The sequence below is a fragment of the Microcaecilia unicolor genome, chromosome 3 (genome assembly GCF_901765095.1).
Source record: "Microcaecilia unicolor chromosome 3, aMicUni1.1, whole genome shotgun sequence".
NCBI lineage: Eukaryota > Metazoa > Chordata > Amphibia > Gymnophiona > Siphonopidae > Microcaecilia > Microcaecilia unicolor.
In genome coordinates, this window is record NC_044033.1 from 164,208,598 (window position 1) to 164,231,121 (window position 22,524).

Genomic DNA, 22,524 nt, shown 5'->3' on the forward strand with positions numbered 1-22,524 from the left:
TCCCCCTCCTAGCCTTGCCCCCCCTTACTCTCCAATTGGTTAAGGAATAGATTGGTTACCTGGCCTCAACCAATCATTACTTTAAAAATATCAGTTACATAGGTTCCAGACATCCTAAACTGACCTGTGACCTGGGGCCCCTTACACCAGACATTTGGTCTCCAGAACTCTTGCATGTTCATTATGATTGATTTCTCATCTATAGCTTAAACTGGGTTCCCTTAGAGACCAAGAGGCCCAATCTAACATTGGTTATTCTCATATTCCTAGTCAGCTTCATACTATCTGCTAGCTGAACTCTGGCATTCATTAAAGAGGTCAAAAGCCAATCTTACTTAATGGCATTCAGGACCATTTCTACATTTACCTACAATTAATCAAGGAGAAGAGAGCTGACTAGTCCTGACCTCGTTCACCTATCAGCTTATACATTGAACCAGCCAGAACTGCAGATAAGTCAAAACACATGTTTGACCTCTTCACTGCAGTCCTTGCTTAGAAAATACAGCAGAGAGTAACATTAGATTTAAAAAGGTATTCTACATTTAACTACACAGAGTAAACATATTAATTTACACAGAATACAGCATATTCTAAATATCAAAAACTTGTAAATACTAATCTATTGCCTCTCTCTCTAAATAGTATTTTCTTCTAAGCATTTTAAACTAATCCTAAACAAACTGCCTGCAATATGCCGGCTCATAATAGAATACATATGTGTTTGCTTAGCAATCCATCAATCACAAGGGTCTTTCTGACCTTTTTAACCCAGCCCGGCAAACGCTAGACTTCTAGTAATTAATTCCAGCCTGCATTCCTTTATCTTGCTTGCAAGGTAAAAAGCTAGAATTCAAACACCACTTTTAAACCCCAGATTTTAACAGAATTAACCCTTAATATGATTTCTCAGAATTATTCTTTGCCCATGGCTGCCTCACAATCAGAGACAAAAGATGAGGAATTAGCAGCTGAAGCAAGTAGACAGCTTTCTCCAGTTTCCTGCCTCAGTCACTCTCCTAGAGCATGCCATGTTTTCAGCCTAAACTGTCATATCTAGCTCCGTCCTGACCTGGTCCTGTCCGCCAGACTGGGTTTTGGGAAGGCTAAGGCCTCCCCAATTCTCTTATATCAGATGCCAATGGCGAAATCTTCTATTGGGCAAACATATAAAAAATATTGTCATAGATAAGCTTTTGAGATTGCACAGGCCTCGAGACCAATGCAGTCTCAAAAATTTCAGAGTTCACTTACTGCAATATTTCTTAATGCAGGACTGCTAAAAAGTTTCAGAGCCTACTAAGATTCCTTATTTTATTTTTTAAAGCATATTACTGTGAATCAACATTGCAATTATTGGAAAGTTGGGATTTTGGCAATTTCATCTCTTTAAAAAAAGCAGTCATGTATGTATTTCCACAGGAGTGGCCCAAGACAATCTGCTGCCTGAGGAGAGGCATGGACTGCTCCTCCGCCACCGCCGCTGCCCCCCCCTGCCGCAGTCTGACATCTCCCCCTTCCTTCCCCAACACCCCTTCCCCGAATTTACCTTTTCTTTTCTTGTTTTTCAAAAGGCGGCGGCAGCAGCAATTCCCATAGTCAGGCTTGCCGCCAGTCCCAGCCCCTTCTCTCTACTGCAGCCCACTTCCAAGGAAACAGGGAAGTACATCAGAGAGGGAGGCCACAGTAAAGAGAAGGAGCTGGGACTAGCAGCAGGGCAGCCTATGGGTATATTTGGGGAAGGAGGTTGGGAAAGGAAAGGTGAGGGGCAATGCCACCTCAGAAGAGTGCCGCCTGAGGCCCCCACCTCGGTGGGCCTAATGGTAGGGCCGCCATTGTATTTACATATTTATATATTTCAAGGAATCTACCTAGCACTTCTGCATTGAGACAAGGCAAAGAAAATAAATGCCACAGTTTTCATTGTAATGTTAAACATCATACTAGTAGGAGGCAGCAGTGCAGTTCTTAAATTGTAATCTACAACTAGGTGGATGCCTTTTAGCATGTCTCTAGCCAAAGACAATGATCTAGCCTCGCATGGCTATTAGTAGTGAGCTTATTTATGAAAAAATGTAATTTTCTTCATAATAATTTCTATATCTGATTTTGATTAGATGTTTTCAATTTGCAGGCTTACTATTGAATTTGAAGTTCGAACAGAAGCAGAGTCAGGCTTACTTTTCTACATGGCCCGGATCAACCATGCTGACTTTGCCACTGTTCAGCTGAAGAATGGGATGGCTCACTTTGGATATGACTTGGGCCATGGGAACACCAGCACAATGGTCCCCAAAAAGATTAATGATGGCCAGTGGCACCAGGTACAAAAGGGGGGGGGGGGGGGGGGGGGGAAAGTAGGGAAAGCATGGCTCATGGAATTCTTTCTAACTCGTGTGTGTGTGTGTGTGTGTGTGTGTGTGTGTGTGTGTGTGTGTGTGTGTGTGTGTGTGTGTGTGTAAATAAATGCACATATGTATGTGGGTTGTCTTTGTGTGTGTCTCTGCTTTGGAGAGAAGAAGGGAGAGGCAATTTGAATGGTATAGCATCCAAACATTCCGTTGGTTTGGAAAGAATAATCAAATGATACCAACTATGATAATATATCTAAGCATTATGGGGGGGGGGGTAGTTTTATAAAGTTTTTTCTGCATGGAAAGCCTTTTTTATATTCAGAAATGAGCTCTTATAACTGCACGTGTGTAAATGTACACACAAGAAAAGTAGACACTTAGAGGTCCTTTTACTAAGCCATGCTAAAAAGTGGCCGGCGTTAGTGTTCTCATATGGGTTTCCTGCACACTCCAGCCACTTTTTTTTAGCGTATCACTAAAATGACTGAATTTCAATTTCCTCCATTAGTGGCCATGCACCAATTTCCAAATTAGTGTAGCCATTACCGCCTGAGCCCTTACTACCTCCTATTTAGTAGGCGGTACAGGCTCACGCAGTACTCGTGCGGCAATCAGGCAGCACACAGCAATGTGCTCATGCTGCCTGATTACCACTGGGAATGCCTACTCCCCGCCTGCACTCAAGAAAATAACCAATTTTTTTCTGGTGTGTGAAACAATGCACGATGATTCCAGAACTACCGCAGAGCACCTGGGTTTGCCTGGCTGTAGTGCTGTTTTGCTGCTTACCACCCGCATGGTAGCTCTACCGCGCCTTCATAAAAGGGCCCCTTACTCTTGTGCAATCTATTTATTTATTTACAGCATTTATATCCCACAATTTCCCACCCATGGGTAGGCCCAATGTGGCTTACAACAATCTACATAAACACACAACAAGTCTGGGATCAAACAATTAATGCCCTAGAAGTATAATGGAGAAAGGGCAAGAGCGAGGTAGAGCATTGGTGATTAATATGACACCGGGATAAAGACAGTTCAGAAGTTAGAGATGCCAGGCGGGAGTGGTGCGTAAGCTTTGCCAAACAGAAAGGTCTTGAAGCGCTGTTTGAAGGTAGGGTGATCAGGAGTAAGTTTCACCAGTTTAGGCAGATCATTCCACAGATGAGCGCTAGTGTAGGAGAAAGTTGATGCGTAGATGCTCTTGTATTTAAATCCATTATATACTGGGTAATGGAGGTTTAAGTACGATCGTGCGGATCTGTGAGAGTTCCTTGGCGGCAAGTTAATTAGGGTGTCCATGTATGCTGGGGCTTCGCTGTAGATGATTTTATGCACCAGAGCGCAAATTTTAAAAGTGATACGGTCCTTGACAGGAAGCCAGTGCAGTTTCTCTCGCAGAGGTCTTGTACTTTCAAATCTAGATGCACCATAAATTAGCCTGGCAACCGTATTCTGAGCTGTCTGTAGTTTTTTCAGGAGCACATAGGCATTCCTGGGGTCATAGGGGCCCTTTTACTAAGGCATGTAGGCGCGTGTCAAATTAAACTACCGCCCAGCTACCGCATGCCCTGGGTGGTAATTCTCATTTTTACACATGTCAGAAATAATTTTTATTTTCTGCCGTGCAGCTCTGACTAGGCTGTAATTGGCAGTGTATGCGCACTGACAATTGCCGCCTAGTGAACACGTGAGACCTTACCACTAAGTCCATGGGTGGCAATAAAGTCTCAGACCCAAAATGGACATTTGCCAATTTTTATTTTGTCGCACGTCCATTTTTTTACCCCCACAAAAAAGGCCTTTTTTGCAGGCGCGCTGAAAAATGGATCTGCACACGTCCAAAACACGCGCCTATACTAGCACAGGCCATTTTTCTGCGCACCTTAGTAAAAGGACCCCATAGTTTGGGCAAAGCAGAGACAGAACTGTGTATGTGTCCATGTGTTTGTGTGGATGAGTTTATGTGTGAGTCTGTGACTCGGAAAGGAGAAAGAAAGGTCACTTTGATAGGAACAATTCCCTAATTGGTAAATTGCTGTATTGAAATGTTTTTTTATGTTAGAGCTGCTGGAACTGCTTCTCCTATTGAAATACTTTGGGGTCATTTTGTGGGGGAGACTTTATTTCTCTGTAATCCCTGGTGTGCTATGACCCATATATTTTTGTAACTTAATATGTCTTTTCACTGATTTTTGTTCCTTTCAATTAAATTTTCAGAGAAGCATTTGTCCTCAGACAGATGGCCAGGCGTTATTAATCCCTTATGTTAATTTGTTTCCAACATTACACTGGAATGGAAAGAATATAAAGCCCTGCAAGATCTTTATATGATTGCAGATTTTTTTACATTTAAAGACACCTTTTGAGAAATAGTTAAAATAAAGAAATAGAGCAGAGCCTGTTAGGAAGCAGTGGATTTGCAGTATAGTACTTCCAATGTTCAATACATGCTAAATAACGAGGACCTTGGGAATTGTCAGGGGTAGAAAGGGGATAAGGCAATGTTCATTCTCATTAGAAGAACTGGTAGCTGTTGCAGATGCCCTTGTGGAACTGCTGCATAATTAAGAGGTCTATTGAACTTTTAAAATAGGCTTATCTGATTTTACTTTCCTGTGATGAGAAGAGTGTGTTTTGCTGGTAGCTCAAAGTACAGATTATTGATAAGCTTGTCAAAGTCTGTGAAACGCCATCTCTGTGAGGGAGGGGGGAAATGTTTGGCGGTATGTGTCTGATCCTGACCACGAGGAATCTTTCTGCATTGAAATGTTGTCAGTCCCAGTACATAAAAGACATTAAAGCTGGCGAACAACTATTCTATTAGTGCTGGGGAATTAAGTGCCTCAACTCACATTGTTCTTATTAATGGGGATAACTCTGTTAGGATCAAGAACATGGAATCAGAGCAGAATTGCTACTGGGGATATACAAACCTGAATGAGGCCAATTTCAGCCTAGATGTCCAGTTTTGTAAAATCAGGCATTTACTTCTGTTAAGTGCAAACACATGTAGGTTATAAAACTTTCACCTGCACATTTAAGTGTTAGAGACAAAAAAAAGCAGATCAATCAGTAGTACAGTTCAAATTTTATTGTAGAATAATTGCCCGACACAGACTGTGTTTCGCCCACAAGGGCTGCATCAGGGGCTCGAATGCGGTGCGAAATAAAGCAAAACAGTAGGGCAAAAAAACAGCGAATGGTCTTCCTCCAAGACAGAGTCTATAAACATGCTCCAAAGAATGACAGCATATGGTTACACTTTTTTTTCCAGCATATTTGAAGAGTTTGACCATATGCTGTCATTTTTTGGAGCGTGTTTATAGACTCCGTCTTGGAGGAAGTCTATTCGCTGTGTTTTTGCCCTTTTGTTTTGCTTTATTTCACACTGCATTCAAGCCCCTGATGCAGCCCTTGTGGACGAAACACAGTCTGTGTCGGGCAATTATTTTACAATAAAGTTTGAACTGTACTACTGATTGATCTGCTCTTTTTGTCTCCACGTTGGATTTTGCAGACCTTGCTGCTTTTTGGGACCATTTAAGTGTTAGAACTTGTGTTCAAGTGATACCCCTCTCTTTGGACATGGTTCTTACAAAAATAGCTGTTCCTCTTAGATGTGCCAACACTTGCAATTTCCCAGCATCCATATATGTATTTTCATTTCAAGCATTAGCACTGCGTGCTATAAAGTATTACTTCCCTAAGCAGTTCTGTCTTTTTTTTTTCTCCTAGATAAGGATAGTTAGGGCAAAGCAAAGGGGCATCTTGTTTGTAGATGGAGTTTCAAACAGCACCATCAGCCCCAAGAAAGCTGATATCCTGGATGTAGTGGGAATGCTATATGTTGGAGGACTTCCTATTAATTATATAACTCGAAGAATTGGACCGGTAAGGCAAATACGAAATCTTCATCTGCCACATGCAATGCCAGGCCACATCTCTGTATGTACTAAATTATTCTGGAAAATAACTGTGTTTGTTGAAACAAGTTTTAAATGTGTCTTTAAATTGCCTGGGTTTTGGTGGCATCAATCCAGTTGTACTTTTTGAACTGGCTCCACCCATTAGGATCCTTCTTCTCTTCTCTATGCACCCTCTCCTTCCCTTTGTTGCCACATCAATCTAGTGTGCATCCCTCATCTGAAAACTTCTGAGAAGGACATTTAGAGGGTCTTTTACTAAAGCTTAACTCAAGTTATCTGCAGATAACGCGAGCTAAGCTTTAGTAAAAGACCCCCTTCGTGATGGAAAGTGGAAAGATATTTAAATGTTCCATTCAAATTCATTTAATCAAGGCAGCATTTAGAAGGGATTTGGTACATAAGACAAGTTTACGTTATAGGGATGGCAATTTTGGGTGAGAGATGGCAGCTTGCAGGACCACAGGTTCTTTGTACCCTGGTGCCTGCTAGCTGGTTTTCAAAGGGAAATTCTGAAAAAGTGGACCTGCAATAGGTGTGTAGTTTTGCATTTTCAAAACTACATTCATTTTTCAGGGGGGAAGCACCCACATCAAAAGCAAGTGCAAATCTCTGTGGGCACTTTGCTTCTAGACAGATTTTAGAGGGGAAGTACGATGATATGTTAAGAACATAAACATACTTCCAAATAGCCATATTATGTCAGATCTAGCCCAGTATTCTGCTTCCAGCAGTGGCCAATCCAGGTCACAAGTACCTGGCAGAATACCAGGAATTCATGCTACCAGTCCCAGGGACAACAGAGTCCCCATGTCTATCTCAATAACAGACTATAGACTTTTCCTCCAGGAACTTATCCAAACCTTTTTTAAATCCAGATACGCTAAGTGCTGTTACCATATCCTTCTCTTTGAGAACTGGTGCAAAGTCAACAGTCTAAAATATCTGCAGTCTTGGGAAAATCACATTGTCCCAGTAGTGATTTTGTTCCCTGGGCTTGCCTTTTCAGGATCATTTCTGCTACACAAATCTTCAAAGACACCAAAACATGCAGGTGCTCTAAAGTGCCTTACAGTTATGAGCAATATTAGCCCCAAAAGACATTTTTGCCTGTAGGTTTTCAGGTGCATAGACACAGGTGTGACATTTCAACATTAACCTTATAAGCCTCATTGGGATTACTTTTCTCTATATGCTATACTATATATTTGTCCCAAAGTTGTATTCTCTTTTCTGGAACCTTATCAGCTTCCTTGCACCTACTTTTACTCTATATTCAACTCTGTATATATTCCCGGAGTTGGTTCTCTCCTCTCCGGAACCTGTAAGCCACATTGAGCCTACTGCTATGCCGGAAATGTGGGATACCAATATCAGTACAGTACTTATAAACCACTAATTTCCCTGAAAAGGGTTCATAGCGGTGTACAGTAATTAAAAAGTAATACAAATCATTATTCAGTACATAGCATTAATTTAAAAAACAATCATTTAACCTATATTTAAACCATGATTACATCTTAAAGTCGCTCAAACAGAAAGGTTCTGACCTTATTCTGGAATGCTAATTAGCTTGATTCAGTTCTAATATATAAAGGAAAAGAATTCCAGAAATAAACACCCATAACTGAAAAACTGAATTAACAACTTGGTAAAAACGCATATTGCGAAAAGAAGGAGGGTGAAATATCATCTGTTTGCTGAATCGACATGACAATCTTGGGAGAGTGATGGAAACTATATTTACCAATAATTCAGAAGTGCTACCATTCAATATTTTGAAAAAAAAAAAACCCCAAACAAGATATTTTAAATAAAATTTGTTTGTAAATTGGAAGCCAATGAAGTTTAGCAGTGTAAGAAGTACCACTGCTAAATTACTAAGTTTGAAAATCAGCCTCACTGAAGTAGTCTGTATGAGTTGTAATGTAAACCGCTCAATTTGCCTGCGAGGTAGGCGTTATAGCGAAGATACTTACCTGTAGCAGGTATTCTCCGAGGACAGCAGGCTGATTGTTCTCACATGTAGGTCGACGTCCGTGTCGGCCAGGAATAGGCATTTTGCAAGTAAAATATAAAAAATGTTTTGCCAGAGTCTTCTGGCGCGGTGCAGCGCACACCGCGCATGCGCAGACCGATTTCCCGCCTGTCACGTGAACGTGTTCCTCAGTTAAATCAAAAAGCATTAAAATAAACTCAAAAGGGGAGGTGGGCGGGTTTGTGAGAACAATCAGCCTGCTGTCCTCGGAGAATACCTGCTACAGGTAAGTATCTTCGCTTTCTCCGAGGACAAGTAGGCTGCTTGTTGTTACAGAAGGGATATCCCTAGCAACCACGCTCACTCAAAAACAACGAACATTGGTCAATTGGGCCTCGCAACGGCGAGGACATAACATAGATTGACCTAAAACCATAAACAACTAACTGAGAGTGCAGCCTCGAACAGAAGAAAAATGGGTCTAGGGGGTGGAGTTGGATTCTAAACCCCGAACAGATTCTGCAGAACTGACTGCCCAAACCGACTGTCGTGTCAGGTAGTCTGCTGAAGGCAGTAGTGAGATGTGAATGTGTGGACTGATGACCATGTTGCAGCCTTGCAAATCTCTTCAATGAAGGCTGACTTTAAGTGAGCCACTGATGCAGCCATGGCTCTGACATTGTGAGCCATGACAAAGCTCTCTAGAGACAACCCAGCTTGGGCATAAGTGAAGGAAATGCCTTCGCTCGACGCACATCATCAAGACTCCTCGGTACCGATGAGGAGGACGTGGAATCCTCACGCCTCCTAGGGGCCAGGTCCGACAAAAGTCGGTCCCGAGGGGCCTGCATAGCAGGAGGCCTCAAGGCAGGTGGAGACCCATTCGATGCCTCACTGCTCCCAGTGCGAATAGGTCTTTCAGCAGCCATTACCTCTGCTCCCAACGTCGAAGCTTCCTTCGAAGTTGATGTCGACGCTGTCGATCTCGGTACTGAAGTCAACGTCGAAGGACTGGACCGAGCCCCAAAAAGCTTTTCTCGTTGGGCTTCTCGAGACGCTTGGGTCCGTTTCTTCATACGAAGACGTGGAGAGGCATAATCGAACAGCGCTGGCCAAATCGATGGCTGGCCATCTTCGGGGCCAGCTCTGCAAGGGGTGGAGTCAAGCATATTTTTGAAATACACTTGGCGCCGGCCAAATCGCTCGCTGGGTTAAGAGCAGGATCACCAGGTTTACATGAGATTGCCGGCTTCGTTTTCCAGCCATAATGGAAATCGGGACCAGCCATCTCAAACCCGGCGAAATGCAAGGCATTTGGTCATGGGAGGAGCCAGCATTTCCTGTGCACTGGTCCCCCTGACATGCCAGGACACCAACCGGGCACCCTAGGGGGCACTTCTAAATATTAAAAAAAAAATAGGTGCCAGGAGTACAGCTCCCATACCTTGTGTGCTGAGCCCCCCAATCTCCCCCCCAAACCCACTCCCCACAACTGTACACCACTACCATAGCCCTAAGGGGTGAAGGGGGGCACCTACATGTGGGTACAGTGGGTTTTGGGGGGTTTTGGAGGGCTCAATATTTATCACCACAAGTGTAATAGGTAGGGGGGATGGGCCTGGGTCCACCTGCCTGAAGTGCACTGCACCCACTAAATACTGTTCCAGGGACCTGCATATTGCTGTCAGGGAGCTGGGTAAGACATTTCAGGCTGGCATACAGGCTGGCACAAAACTGTTTTTTTTTTTGGGTGGGAGGGGGTTGGTGACCACTGGAGGAGTAAGGGGAGGTGATCCCCACTTCCCTTCGGTGGTCGTCTGGTCAACTGGGGCTCAAGTCCAGCCGACGAAATGCTCGTTCGAGCCGGCCATTTTTTTTCCATTATAAGGTGAAGCCGGCCATCTCGTAACCACGCCTCCGCCCCGCCCCGCCCCACCCCACCCCGCCCCATCCCGCCTTCGCTACCCTACCAACACGCCCCCTTGAAGGTTGGCCGGCGCCGCGACGAAAAAGCAGTTGGAGCCGGCCAAAATTGGCTTTCGATAATACCAATTTGGCCGGGATCAGGAGATTGCCGGTGATCTCCCAATTTGTATCGGAAGATCGCCGGTGATCTCTTTCAAAAATAAGCTCAATAGACTACAAGCGGCTGGGCTATGGTCGGGCCAAAGGCACTGGATACACCAGGTGTGAGTATCGGTACCTGAGATGGTCCGGTTGCACCAAGTACAACGTTTGAAGCCGCTGGATGTCTTTGATGACATGGAAGGAAAAACGGCGTCGGCAAAATCAAAAGACACGATTGTGCCTTTGAAAAGAAAAAAGGGAACAAAAATAAGGGAACAACCCGACCGCGCGGCCTAAGCCAGCTGTGTCGAATACAAAGGAAACTTTAAAAGGTGGACAAAAGTAAAGGAAACTACAGGAACTTTTTTTTTTACTGTAGAATTGATAAAAAAAATAAAGAAAAATAAGGCAAAGAGCCAAAAAGCTTTCGAAGACTCTTTCCCAGGCCTGAGAAGAGCGCAGAAAAACTCTACCGCACCTCAGTGCGGAAAAAAGAAAACTGAGGAACGAGTTCATGTGACAATAATTTAGAACATAAGCCAAAATAAAGACTATTACAATAATCTAGGTGTGGTAAAACCAACATTTGAACTAATAGAGCAAATGGGTTTTGATTAAAGTAAAATCTCAATAAACGCAATTGTCCCAGCTTAATGAAAGTTTTCTGACATAAATGATTTATTTGAGAGTTATAATACAGAGATGAATCTAATATCACATCAAGAACCCTTGATTCCAACTCAACTGGTAAAATTTGGTCCTTTGATAAAATAATTGTAGAAGGGACAGAAATACTGAGCTTTTAAACCATAACACCTTTGTTCTACTGGGAATTTAATTATCATTCTATTGTCTAATGCCCATTTTTTAATCCTATTCATGCCTAAAGAAATCCGACTAACAAAGGGTCCCTTTTACTAAGTCGCGTAAGTGTCTACGCACACCCAACGCACGCCAAAATGAAGTTACCGTCCAACTACCGCATGGCTCTTGCAGTAATTTCATTTTTTGCGCACATCTGATACGCGCATCTGAAAAATATTTTTTATTTTCAGGTGCGCATAATGGATATGCGCCAAGTGGCATTTGGCACGCGTAGGTCATTACCACCCGGTTACCACGTGAGTCTTTACTGCTAGGTCAATGGCTGGCGGTAAGGTCTCAGACCCAAAATGGACACGTGGCAATTTTCATCTTGCCACACGTCCATTTTCGACAAAAAAAGGGCCTTTTTTACGGGCGCGCTAAAAAATGGATTGGCGTGCGCCTAAAACCCGCACCTACACTACCACAAGCCATTTTTGAACTTGCCTTTGTAAAAGGACCCTATAATCTGGACAATCAATGGAAATTGATAACAATATTAATATATTGTCTGCATAAGAAATGAATTCAATCTTTCCTAGTGTAGCCAAGAAAAAATTGAAAAGAATGGGATAAAGTGGGGATCCTTGTGGAACTCCACACCCCAGGGACCAAAATTCAGAAAATGATTTATTTAGACATACAAAGTACCTACAATTACTGTAAAAATCCTGAAACCATGCAAAACCTTTTCCAGAAATGCCAATTCCGCTTAAATGCTCCAACAGCAGGGAATGATCAAATGCCGCAGATATGTCGAATTGAAGTAATATGCTTGTTTCCCAGTGCCTAATTGTTCTTTAACTTAGGAAGTCAATACTGATAAGAGTGTTTCTGTACTGTATCCCCAGAAAAAAGGCACAAAAGGGCTTCTTTTATAAAGGCCACGCTAGCGATTCCCACCTGGCAAATGAGATGAAGCCATAGGAATTGAATGGGCTTCCTCTCATTTGCCGCATCGAGAATCGGTAGTTCGGCTTTGTAAAAGAAGCCCAAGGTTGGCAGTCATAAACATTTTAGTACACCTGCCATTTTCATGTGAAATCAACACTACAGAGAATTGTGTTCAATAGCTAGTGTTATTTTTGCTTTGGGTAGTATGAAATGAGGTCGATTTCATATGTTGCATCACATTTCTTCCTTTTCACACGTATTCATGTTAATAGCAACTCAGACACACTAGTGATCTTTTTCATACATTATTTGCCAATTAATTCACATTCAACACAGATTTCACAAATTTTTGTGTTATCACAGCTTTGTAAATAAACCGCTTAACTGAAGCCAGTTGCTCCCCACCAGCATCTCACTGAATGGAAAAAGTAATTTTCCATTATTTCATTAAACTGTAAACATTGGATTTTTTTTTGTGACCAGGTTCTTCACAGCATAGATGGCTGCGTAAGGAATTTTAAAATGACAGAGTCTCCTGTTGACCTGGATAACCCTACTTCCAGCTTCAATGTCGGCTCCTGTTTTGCCAACGCACAGAAAGGAACTTATTTTGATGGGACAGGGTTTGCCAAAGCAGGTATTTTCCAGCTTCTTTTGAAACAATCCCAAATGAGAGTAACAAAGAATGTATTTGTAAAGTCTGCAGGTACTTTTCTACTCATAGCCTTTACATCAGCTAAGGAAAAACATTTCCCTTTCAACAATTACCTAGGGACCTTCTAGTCATGCAGGTACTTTATCTGGGAAGCCTAACACATATGCATATGAAAATCCAAAAGTGTCTATGGAAGTATGCTTCCCCAGCCTTGCACCTAGGAATGTCTCATTTGTTACACACACATATTTTATGGTTAACAATTCTTTGAACATTGCTGTCCTAGGGGTAATTTTATAACAGGGCATCTATGTGGAAAGTCCAGAAAAGCAGCTATTTTATACCTATTTTACAAAGGCACCAAACAGGCTTATTTTTGAAAGACAAAGACGCCCATATTTTGACCCAAATCGGGAGATGGGCACCTTTCTCTCATGGGCGCCCAAATCGGTATAATCGAAAGCCAATTTTGGGCGCTTCCAACCAGGGCCGGTCTTAGGCCAAGGCGGCTGCATAGGGCCCCACGCTTAGGGGGGCCCCGCACGGCGCGCCTTAGTCAGCCTCTTCCCAGGGCCGGCGGCGATCCGACGACACGCTATTCTGCCCGGGACACTGAGAATGAACGAATCAGGAAGCTTCTGCGTTCTGCTAGAGACGTCGGGGGCACTTGGGAGGGGAGGAGCGCTTTCAGCGACGCTGCCTGCTGTGCTGTCCAGTCAGATTCCAGCGAGTCGGCGACGGAGGGTAAATTTAAAAGAAAAAGGATCCTTGTTGGTTGGGGGGAGAAGAGGGCACCAGGGCGGGCAGGCAGTTGAACATGGGAGCGGGAGGGCAAGGGAGAGAGGACCTGGACATGGATGGCAGTGCTCAGGGAGAGAGGGGGATTGCTGGATGGGGATGAATGGAGGGGGCAGGGGAGAGGAGCATGGATGGGAGAGGGCAGGGCTCAGGGAGAGAGGGGAATTGCTGGATATAGGGATGATGAATGGAGGGGGCAGGGGACAGAGAGGAGCATGGATGGGAGGAGGGCAGGGCTCAGGGAGAGAGGGGAATTGCTGGATAGGGATGAATGGAGGGGGCAGGGGACAGAGGGAGCATGGGAGGGCAGGGCTCAGGGAGAGGGGAATTGCTGGATAGGGATGATGAATGAGCATGGATGGGAGGGCAGGGCTCAGGGAGAGAGGGAATTGCTGGATAGGGATGAATGGAGGGGGCAGGGGACAGAGGAGCATGGATGGGAGGGCAGGGCTCAAGGAGAGAGGGGAATTGCTGGATAGGGATGAATGGAGGGGGCAGAGGACAGAGGAGCATGGGAGGGCAGGGCTCAGGGAGAGAGGGGAATTGCTGGATATGGAGGGCAGGGGAGAGAGGAGAAATGTTGGGCACAAATGGAGGGAAGGAAAGATAAAGGAAGGAGATGCACATGGATGGAGGGAAAGGGATAGAGGAGAAATGCTGGACATGGATGTAGGGGAGGGGAGGAAAGTAGATGCACATGGAAGGAGGGGAGTGAGGAGAAATGCTGGATATGGATGGAGGGGAAATTGCTGAATTTAAGGGCTGGATTGGAACACTTTGAAGGCAGATGCTGAAACTGGAGAAAGGATAGGGACAGGGCTACAGATGGTAGACAGGACACATAAGGACACAGGAGGAGGATGGTGGACATGGTGAGAGAAAAAATATCAAATGGAAAGAAGACACTGCATAAAACAGAAGACCACTGGGACCAAAGCGAATAGAAAAAACAAATGATCAGACAACAAGGTAGACAAAAGTATTTTATTCAGAATGTATTAATTGGAATATGTCAGCTTTTGGAAATGTGCATCTGTGATATTTTGCATGTAAGTTTCAATTTTTCTAGTATTGCTGAATGCTGAGTCTGACTTCTTGAGGTAACTTTCCAATTCAGTATTTTGCCTTCATACCTGTTGTGTCATGTGTTTTTCATGTGTGATCAAGGTGCAGTATCCTGCTAGTGTGTAGCATTTGCAGCCCTTTTTGTTTTGTTTTTTCTTTACGAGGTAGTGTATGTGTTTAAGAGCCTGGTGTAATTACAGTTCTGCCTTTCCATGCATAAGATTATGCTCGTCCTGTCCTTGGAATTAGTGGACTTTGATCCTGGGGAACTGAGTTCAATTCCCACTGCAGCTCCTTGTGACTCTGGGCAAGTCACCTAACCCTCCATTGCCCCTGGTACAAAATAAGTACCTGAATATATGTAAACCACTTTGAATGTAGTTGCAAAGACCTCAGAAAGGCAGTATATCAAGTCCTATTTCCCTTTTACATACAAAAAAAATCTTTGTAAAATTTCCCCCATAAAAAACAATTCTATATAACCTAGGTGCCTGAAAAATCCACACAGAAAAAAATATACCTCAGCGTATTCTATAAAGTACACTGAGGTGTATTTAGTTGTACTTATAAAATAGGCCTAAATTGCCACTCGGTTTATAGGATACGCAGAGCGCCTGTCCACACGACTAAATCTAGTCATGGGCAGTTACGCCAATTAAACTTGGTTTAAATCCCAGCACCTAATTTAGGCATGAACCAGGTTGTATTCTATAACCACGCACATTGATTTGAGAAACACTCATGACCCGCCCATTCCACGCCTCCTTTTTCAGATCTGGGCCTTAGAATTTACATAAATAGCAGTGCTAACTTTGCTCGGTTTTGCTGTGTATTGCCTCTACTCTCATAACTTGCAGGCATTGCTGCTCACCTGGATATTCAGTGTCGGGTGGCGATGAGCTTTAGAAAATCGCTCACCACTGCTGGCTAGATATTGACCGGTTTATAATAAATCAGACTTTTCACATAGGCTTCCTGTTATAAAACTAACCCCCTTCACTCCCCCCCCCCCCCCCCCCCACACACACATATAAATGTGTTGCTTATTGTACTACTTTCGAGCATTGTTCAGTTTCCACTCGGTGTCTATTTTTCTCCTTGCAGTTGACAATTTCAGAGTTGGAATGGATATACTAGTGAAGTTTGCATTCCGCACAACTCAACCTCATGGAGTTTTATTGGGAGTCAGCGGCCAGAGGATGGCGGGCATGGGCATTGAGCTGGTGGACGAGAAAGTGAGTAAAGAAGCAGCACCCTCACAACAGGCAGAAATAAAATCAGCGAAAGGAGGAGTGAGATGATGGGGGTTTTTTCAATGAGAAATAACAGTATTTGGTCAAGAAAGGGAAAGTCCCAGAGGATGTAAGATTGACTGAACTCAACTCACTTGTAATGAGCAAAATGAAAAAGGACCGTAGTGAGGAGAAGTGGATGTTAGTATGTGACATTTTCTGAAGACGAGAAGGGAGGCGTTGTATAATCTGAGCAGGTTATGGAACCGAGTTCATTCCAGTGATACCTGGAAGGTGAAAGATTAGCAAATTAGCAACCAAATATCAGGAGAATTAGGTGATAACATTGTATAAGGGGTTAAGCGGGATATGAAAGATTGTTGATGACAGAAAAAAGTGTTAGAAGCAGAGTGTGCAGGTTAAATGGCTGGTAAACTGCATGGAACGACACTGGGCTATTTATCATCAAAATGTACTATATGACTCTTGGGTCAATATTTAAAGCATGCTCAGCATTTTATTTTTAAATGCTGGATGTGGTGTTTAAATATTTTATGTATACACAGTGCCACTATCCACTGACCACCAGCGGCTTTACAGATAGTGGCAATATTCAGCCCTTAACCATACAGCGAAGCAGATTCGGTTAGAACAGATTTTTTTTTTTAGAATTCCTGCATGAATTCATGTACACTGTTAGCACATAACTGAATAACTGTTACTGCATTAGCATGACAGTACCCTTAATTCATGCACTAACCTGGCAAATTGTGGAATGGAACAAGAAATAGGTGGGGGATGGGCACTGTAATTACTGTGCACTGCACTGCTGCAGACAACACAAATGCGCTTATCACCTCCTAAAGAGAAGGCAATAACAGCCTGATGCTCAGAAGCAAATGCGGGAACTAGAGGCCATTAGCGCTGGACTAGCACCCACGTTTGCCAGTATATAATGCTCAGAAGGCCCTTACCGTGGGAAACAAGAGCATGCAAATGTAGTCAAAAGAGATTATTTCATATTCCATCTGATGCTCAGAAAACAGCACCCCAAAGAAGGGCGCCCTTACTGCACAAAACCCAGTGCCAGCTCGGAGCAGGCGTTAGACAAAACTAGATACAGGAGGCAAGGGATCCTCTTCCCCCATCTACCTCCTATTAAAAATAAAGGATAACTACCACCTTCCAACTGCATGGGTACTGCGCATTGTTGTTTTGAGCACAGTAGTGGCGTACCAAGGTCAGGGCGGTGGGGATGGTCCACCCCGGGTGCACGCTGCAAGGGGGTGCAGGGAGGATCCACGCGGCTGTCAGCTCCGCGAGTTCTCCCTGGATAGAGTATCTTGCAGCCACACAAATGAAGTGACTCTCCCGCGACGTCACTGACCCGGACCAATACCAAAGCATTAAGCTTAAAAAGCTCTCACAATTCTCGTTCATGCAGATTCCCACTCTAGTCCACATTATATACCATCAGGTAAGAACCGTACTTTTTCAATTTATTTCTTTCCGCGCTGGTGGTCAGTTGGAAGAGTGTCTACTGCAGAGATTTTCAACCTTTTTCATCTCACAGCACAATTATACAGCGCTAAAATTGTCAAGGCACATGGTCCAGCATTTTACCTTCACCTGCCCTCCTCAGCCACAACCCCATATGTGGTCCAGCATCTTACCTCCCCCCCCCCATACACACACACACACAAATAATCCGGGATTTAACTTCTCTTGTCGTTCCCCCCACCCTCACAAAGAGCGCAACATTTATCTTCTCTTCCCTTCCACCCTCAAAATAATCCAGCATTTATCTTCTATTTCCCCCACCCACCCTCACAAATAATCCAACATTTACCTTTTCTTTCCCCCACCCACACAAACAGTCTAGCATTTACCTTTTCTTCCTCCCTGACCCTTCTCTCCCCACCCCGCTCAGAAATAATCCAGTATCTCTCCCTCATGTCCCCTCTCCAGCAGGCAACCAGGCATCTCCACTTGTGTCTCTTGACCACCTCCCCTTTCTGGTGTACCTTTGCAAATGTATTTTTGTCTCTAGTGGTCGGCGGCAGCAAGCAGCAATTCATACAACCTGCTCGCGTCAACCCTGGAGCCTTCTCTCTGATGTCTTCCGCTATGCAGAAGCAGGAAGTTACGTCAAAGAGAAGGCCCCGGGGTTGGCACAGCGAGCAAGCTGTATAAATCATTGCTCTCTGCTTGCTACTTGCTGCCGCTGACTGCTGGATACAAGAAAGCTTTGATCCTCAACCCCCATGACACACTTGTGAACCTGCTGGCAAGTTGTTGGCTCACATTCCTAATTTTAAGGGTCTGACAGCTAAGAACCTCCCTTAAGCAAGTCAGCCAAGCCCACTGAAAACTAATAACTGGCAACCCTACCAGGAATAAGAACAAATGTTATTTTGTGACAAAAAGTACCAGAAGATATATTGATCTGTGCTATACAATCAAACCGAGCTGTGATAAAACTAAGAGGAAAATGTCAGTTTTGCTTGGCAATCTGGAATATTTATATGAAGCAAACCTACATTAATCTATTTACTGCATTTTTTTACAGCTTTTGTTCCATGCAGATAATGGAGTAGGCAGGTTTTCAGCCATCTATGAACCAGATGTCCCTGGCAGCTTGTGTGACGGACAGTGGCATGAGGTTGCAGCACAGAAGATTAAAAGCCGCTTGGAACTGACAGTGGATGGAAAGAAAGTTGAAGGCAGCAGTTCAAATACTTTTTCTACCTCAGCAGACACCAATGATCCAGTCTTTATTGGAGGATATCCTGGTATGTATCCAGAGGCTACTGCTCAGGCAAGACCATAGCTGCACTGCTCCTAGACATATGCAGGTCTATACAGATACATATAAGAGGCAGTCCTCATTCTATGAACTTATAGTCCAGCCAAGAAAAACAGTCAAAACAAGTATGAGGTTTCAATATATTCACAGGTAATGTGGAAGGGAATTTCCGATATGACGTCTAAATCGTGGTGAACATTTTCGAACCAGAAAAGCACCCGTCTATTTGTTTTGAAAATAGCCATTTGCTAGATGTTTTGTGCTCAGTGCATCTCTTTTTGGACCATTTTAAGAAAAAAAAAAAAGTGTCCAAGGGGAAAATGCACAAAAACGAGTCATTGGGACGTCTGGGGGGGCCAGTATTCTTAATAGACTAGCCACACAGACATCCCAGCAGAGCAGTGGGGCACCCTAGTTACACATCTCACCATTATCCCCTTATATTGCCCTCCAAAACCCACCAAAAACCTATTGTACCCAACTGTACACCACTACAATAGCCTTTATGGGGTACAGTAGGTTTTGGATGGCTCACACTTTCCACCACAAGTGTAACAGTTAGAGTGGGATATGGGACTGGGTTCCCTTCTCTACAGCAGGGGCGTATCTGAACTTCAACGGTATGGGGGGGGCCAGAGCCGAGGTGAGGGGGCACATTTTAGCCTCCCCCCCCCCCCCCCCCCCGCTGAAGACGACGACACCATCACCACCTCCAACTACTTTAAACCCCCCCCCTCACCGAAGATGACGACGACGACGACGACACCACCACCTGGCTCCAAATACTTTGAACCCCCCCCTCCCGCCGTCACTCAGCCATCGCGCCTCACCTCCCTTTGCTGGCGGGGGACCCCAACCCCTGCCAGCCGAAGTCTCCTTCCTTCCTTCCTTCGTTTGGGTTTGGTCTCTGACATCCTGCACGCACTTACAACGTGCAGGACGTCAGACTCACAGAAACAAGTTCTGTTTCTGTGAGTCTGACGTCCTGCACGTTGTACATGCGTGCAGGACGTCATAAACCAAACCCAAACTAAGGAAGGAAGGAAGGAAGGAGACCGGCTGGCGGGGGTTGGGGTTCCCCGCCAGCAAAGGGAGGTGAGGCGCGACGGCGGAGTGACGGCGGGAGGAGGGGGGTTGAGAGGGTCATTGGTAGGGGGGTCCAGGGGCAAATCTACAGGGGCCAGGCCCCTGTGGTCCCATAGCAGATACGCCCCTGCTCTACAGTGCATTCACCGACCACTAGGCTATTCCAGGGACCTGCTTGCTGCTCTAATAGGACTGGCCATAACTTCTGATGCTGTCATAGAGGCTGGTATGAACTGTTTCTTTCACATCTTTTGGAGAGGGTCAGTGACTACTGGGGGAGTAAGTGGGGGGGGGGGGGGGGGGTCATGCTTTAATCTCTCCAGTGGTCATTTAGAGCACCTTTTTGTGACCAAAATATATAAACTTTTGGCTCTAGGCGTTTTTGCTTTGTTCCATTATGTGGTAGAAAAACTTCCAAGTTTTGGGAATGCCCAAATCCCGCTCCCTACCTGCCCCCTTGTCATTTGTACGCACTGCATGCGAACAGCATAGAAAAATATTTTGGCTGGCCTCAACTGCTTTCTGTCGCAGGGACGGCCAAAGTTCAAGGGGGCGTGTCGGTAGTGTACCGAAGGCGGGACGGCGGAGTGGTTAGCAGATGACCGTCCTCAGCCAATAATGGAAAAAAGAGGGGCGGCCCTGATGAGCATTTGGCCAACTTTACTTGGTCCCTTTTTGTTCATGACCAAGCCTTGAAAAGGTGCCCGAACTGACCAGATGACCACCAGAGGGAATCGGGAATGACCTCCCCTTACTCCCCCAGTGGTCACCAACCCCCTCCCACCCCCCAAAAAAGTTTAAAAACATTTTTTGCCAGCCTCAAATGTCATTCCCAGCTCCATCACAGCACTATGCAGGTCCCTGGAGCAGTTTTTAGTGGGTAATGCAGTGCACTTCAGGCAGGCGGACCCAGGCCCATCCCCTCTACCTGTTACACTTGAGGTGGTAAATGGGAGCCCTCCAAAACCCACCCAAAACCCACTTTACCCACATCTAGGTGCCCTCCCCCGTTATCCTTTAAGGGCTATGGTAGTGTTGTACAGTTGTGGGGAGTGGGTTTTGGGGGGCTCAGCACCCAAGATAAGGGAGCTATGCACCTGGGAGCAATTTGTGAAGTCCACTGCAGTGCCCCCTAGGGTGCCCGGTTGGTGTCCTGGCATGTGAGGGGGACCAGTGCACTACAAATGCTGGATCCTCCCATGACCAAATGGCTTTGGCCGGGTTTGAGATGGCCATCCTTAGTTACCATTATCGGCGAAAAACAATCACGGCCATCTCTAAGGGCGGCCCAAATCTTGAGATTTGGCCGTCCCCGACCATATTATTGAAACGAAAGATGGCCGCCCATCTTGTTTCGATAATATGTGATTCTAGACAACCAGGGAACCCCTCAGGTAGACTTGGGAGGCGTTATCAGGAGGTAGGAAGCTCTTGGGCAGTGCTCTTCTAGAGGGGGAAGGGGGACTGCTCCAGAAAAGGGTCGCGAGGTGGATTTGCTACAAGAACAAAAAAAAAAGTGATATTCAGCCCACTACCTGGTTAGTTAACTGGGTTTTAGGCTGAATATTGCACCTACCTGGTTATCTTCTGGAAGGCATCCAGAGCTCTGATATTCAGTGTGGGTACAGGTACCCAGATAGTTGCTGGCCCTGAATATCGAGGCTGAAATCAGACCGCAGTGGTCAGTAGGCTGAAAGTCAGGAGGCCTTAGGTTATCTGAAACCTAAGCAAAGCCAAATGGATAAAAGTTTTTATGAAATGTAAGAAAATGTTTTGCCATCTTCCATTCTTGATGCTGAAAGACAGGACTATAAGTATACATGGCTACTGGAAATCCTAGAGGGAAGGAAAGGTCTTTCAATATCTTCCTAACACTTTTTCTTTGTTTTTTTCCAGAGGGCATGACGCAATTTGCACTGACCAGTAATACTCGATTTAGAGGATGCATTCGAGATTTGAAGCTTACTAAAGGCACGGGCAAGCCTCAGGAAATCAACTTCAGCAAAGCCTTGGAGCTAAAAGGAGTCCAACCTTTAACATGCCCTGCAAATTAAACCTAATATAGTGATGGCTTGACTATTTAATGATAGAAAACAAAGCAAATATATTTTATATGCCATATATGTAAATATATATGTATATTGAAATGCATTATAGTATGGTAAATTCAGAGGAACACTCAAAAAAAAACCCACTACAGTGTTTAACATAGTTCATAAAATTATGTTTAAGTGGAAAAGGAAAAAATACATTTCCCATCCAGTAAATAACAAACTGGCCCTTTCTAATGCCCTCCATTTCTTTCTCTTAGTGTGAAACTAAATTTGTCTGTATTATTAGCTATGTTGAGAGTGCTGTGGTAACTTCCATCAGTGTTTATTGAATTTTAAGTGACTGTATACTGAATTGGTAAATTGGAACAGAACATTTATTTTGCTCAGCTATAATGACATTTTTTATACTGCCTGTTCAAAATAGTTTAATGGGAACGCCAACACTTTCAAGTGACTCGCTTGCATGTTCATTATGGGTCAAAAGTGTTTATAACCAGTTTGTATGCCGCTGTTATAAAAATATTAAAGCTGAACGATCTCATGTGCAGTCTGACGAGTATTTAAAGTTAAAGTGGTTCTTCATATTTACAGTTCATGTAAGGTAAGGTAAGGTTTCGAGCTCTATTTCAAAACACTTTTGAAGCCCGAAGGAGAACTTGAGCCGGAATCTGATTGTATTGTGCAACTGCAAACAGGTCTGGTGTTCAGAATAATAACAAATGTGAAAATGAATCCAATTTGTGGC

At 44.3% G+C, this 22,524-nt stretch overlaps 1 protein-coding gene across 1 annotated transcript in view; it reads left to right on the forward strand.

Annotated features, from left to right (window-relative positions):
* The window catches only part of LAMA2 (laminin subunit alpha 2), a 1,107,608-nt gene extending 1,085,084 nt beyond the window's left edge, over positions 1 to 22,524 (forward strand). Inside the window, exons 61-66 of the mRNA XM_030196530.1 lie at positions 2,135 to 2,324; positions 6,093 to 6,248; positions 12,567 to 12,720; positions 15,706 to 15,836; positions 18,403 to 18,625; positions 21,622 to 22,524. Coding sequence (XP_030052390.1) covers positions 2,135 to 2,324; positions 6,093 to 6,248; positions 12,567 to 12,720; positions 15,706 to 15,836; positions 18,403 to 18,625; positions 21,622 to 21,779 — 1,012 coding nt within the window. The 3' untranslated portion in view covers positions 21,780 to 22,524. The remainder of the gene's footprint in view (positions 1 to 2,134; positions 2,325 to 6,092; positions 6,249 to 12,566; positions 12,721 to 15,705; positions 15,837 to 18,402; positions 18,626 to 21,621) is intronic.